Source organism: Monopterus albus, unplaced genomic scaffold (assembly GCF_001952655.1).
Source record: "Monopterus albus unplaced genomic scaffold, M_albus_1.0 scaffold108.1, whole genome shotgun sequence".
Lineage (NCBI taxonomy): Eukaryota > Metazoa > Chordata > Actinopteri > Synbranchiformes > Synbranchidae > Monopterus > Monopterus albus.
In genome coordinates, this window is record NW_018127988.1 from 1,008,983 (window position 1) to 1,010,361 (window position 1,379).

The following is a 1,379-nucleotide window of genomic DNA, read 5'->3' on the forward strand; positions in this document are numbered from 1 at the left end:
TCGCCACTGCCACTACTGCAAAGAGGGCTACTACAGAGACCTGTCCAAACCCATCTCACACAGGAAAGCTTGTAAAGGTATGGTGCCTTTTTACTTTACATTGTTTCTTTTGGGTCACTACAGCTAACTTGTCAAGTTTGTTATCAGAAAAGAAAGAAAGCAGTGCATAGGGTGGAAAAAGTTTTAAAATACATGCATACAATTTAAATTTAGCATTGAATGCCATTTTATTACTTGAATGTAAGATTAAATTATTTATAATGCTGCACGTCAAAGTTTTATCAACAGTTTTCCTCAACACTACCCACCGCTGTGATTATTAGGTCTGAAACAGCTTTAGATGAATTACAGGAAATGGGGGAAGCCAGCAGTCTTTACATTCCTGAGCTTGTCTCACCCTCATCTCCCTCTATCAGCAGAGATGAGTTGGGGTAGAGGTCGTGGTGGTATGGGCAGGTTGGGCTGGGTGTTCCCTCATCAACACTGAGTTATATGGCTTCATTCTGGAGGGGGGGAGGGGCAGATGACGACAGGGCAAGTAAAACAAACAGACCCGAGATGTGAAGTGATCCCCGCTGCAGGTCAAACACAAATGAGGATGCGGGAAAATCCATGAGAAGGACGACAAAGCAAAAGTCAGGTTCAGAGGGGTGGTGAGAGAGTGAAAGATGGGAGGGAGAAATGATGGGTAAGAAGAGAGGTGGTGTGCAGGTGTGCTCACTGTTCAGTGCTGGGATGAATCGCCTGCCATCAGCCCTCACCGTAGCTAATAAGGGTCAAAGAAAGGGAGGGGAGTGACTGAAAAGAGACAGGGTATGTTTTCTCACCTCTTCTATAGCTGCAGGGAAAGATAACAGGAGCAGAATCTCTGTGCAAACAAGCCCAGATACACCTCAGAGTCCCTCTCTACAGACACATCTTACACACACGTACACAGACATACATGCAAACCTGTTCAAGGGTTTCTGAGCGCTCACTTCTAAATGCAGTCTGTGAGGAAACGTTAGCTACCTGCTGACAGCTTAAGCCTGAGTTTTCTCATATCATTCACCGAGGAATAAACAAATAAACTGAACAATCAGTCAGTTTGACAGGAGGCATATCTGAAGAGTGAAACATCTGCAGCAGAAGAATCTGATGGTAGTCCAAATGAGAAAATAATCTGTCACCTTTTCCCTTGGCAGGACACGCATTTGCCATGATGACATGGTTAGTGCTACTGTAGCAGAACCGTTTGTCACACACATGCAAAAAGACGTCAGACAGGTTGCATTTAATCTCATTAAATTCCTGATGTCTAGTGACCATATGAAACAAGTCTCATTCTCTACATGAATGCAAATTCACAACAAAGCTTTCTGACTGATGTGTCCATTTTT

General features: G+C 43.8%; 1 protein-coding gene across 1 annotated transcript in view; it reads left to right on the plus strand.

Moving 5' to 3' along the window:
* The window catches only part of ntn1a (netrin 1a), a 58,672-nt gene that overhangs the window by 33,823 nt on the left and 23,470 nt on the right, over positions 1-1,379 (plus strand). Inside the window, 1 exon segment of the mRNA XM_020611008.1 lies at positions 1-77. This exon segment is cut by the window's left edge and continues 21 nt beyond it. Coding sequence (XP_020466664.1) covers positions 1-77 — 77 coding nt within the window.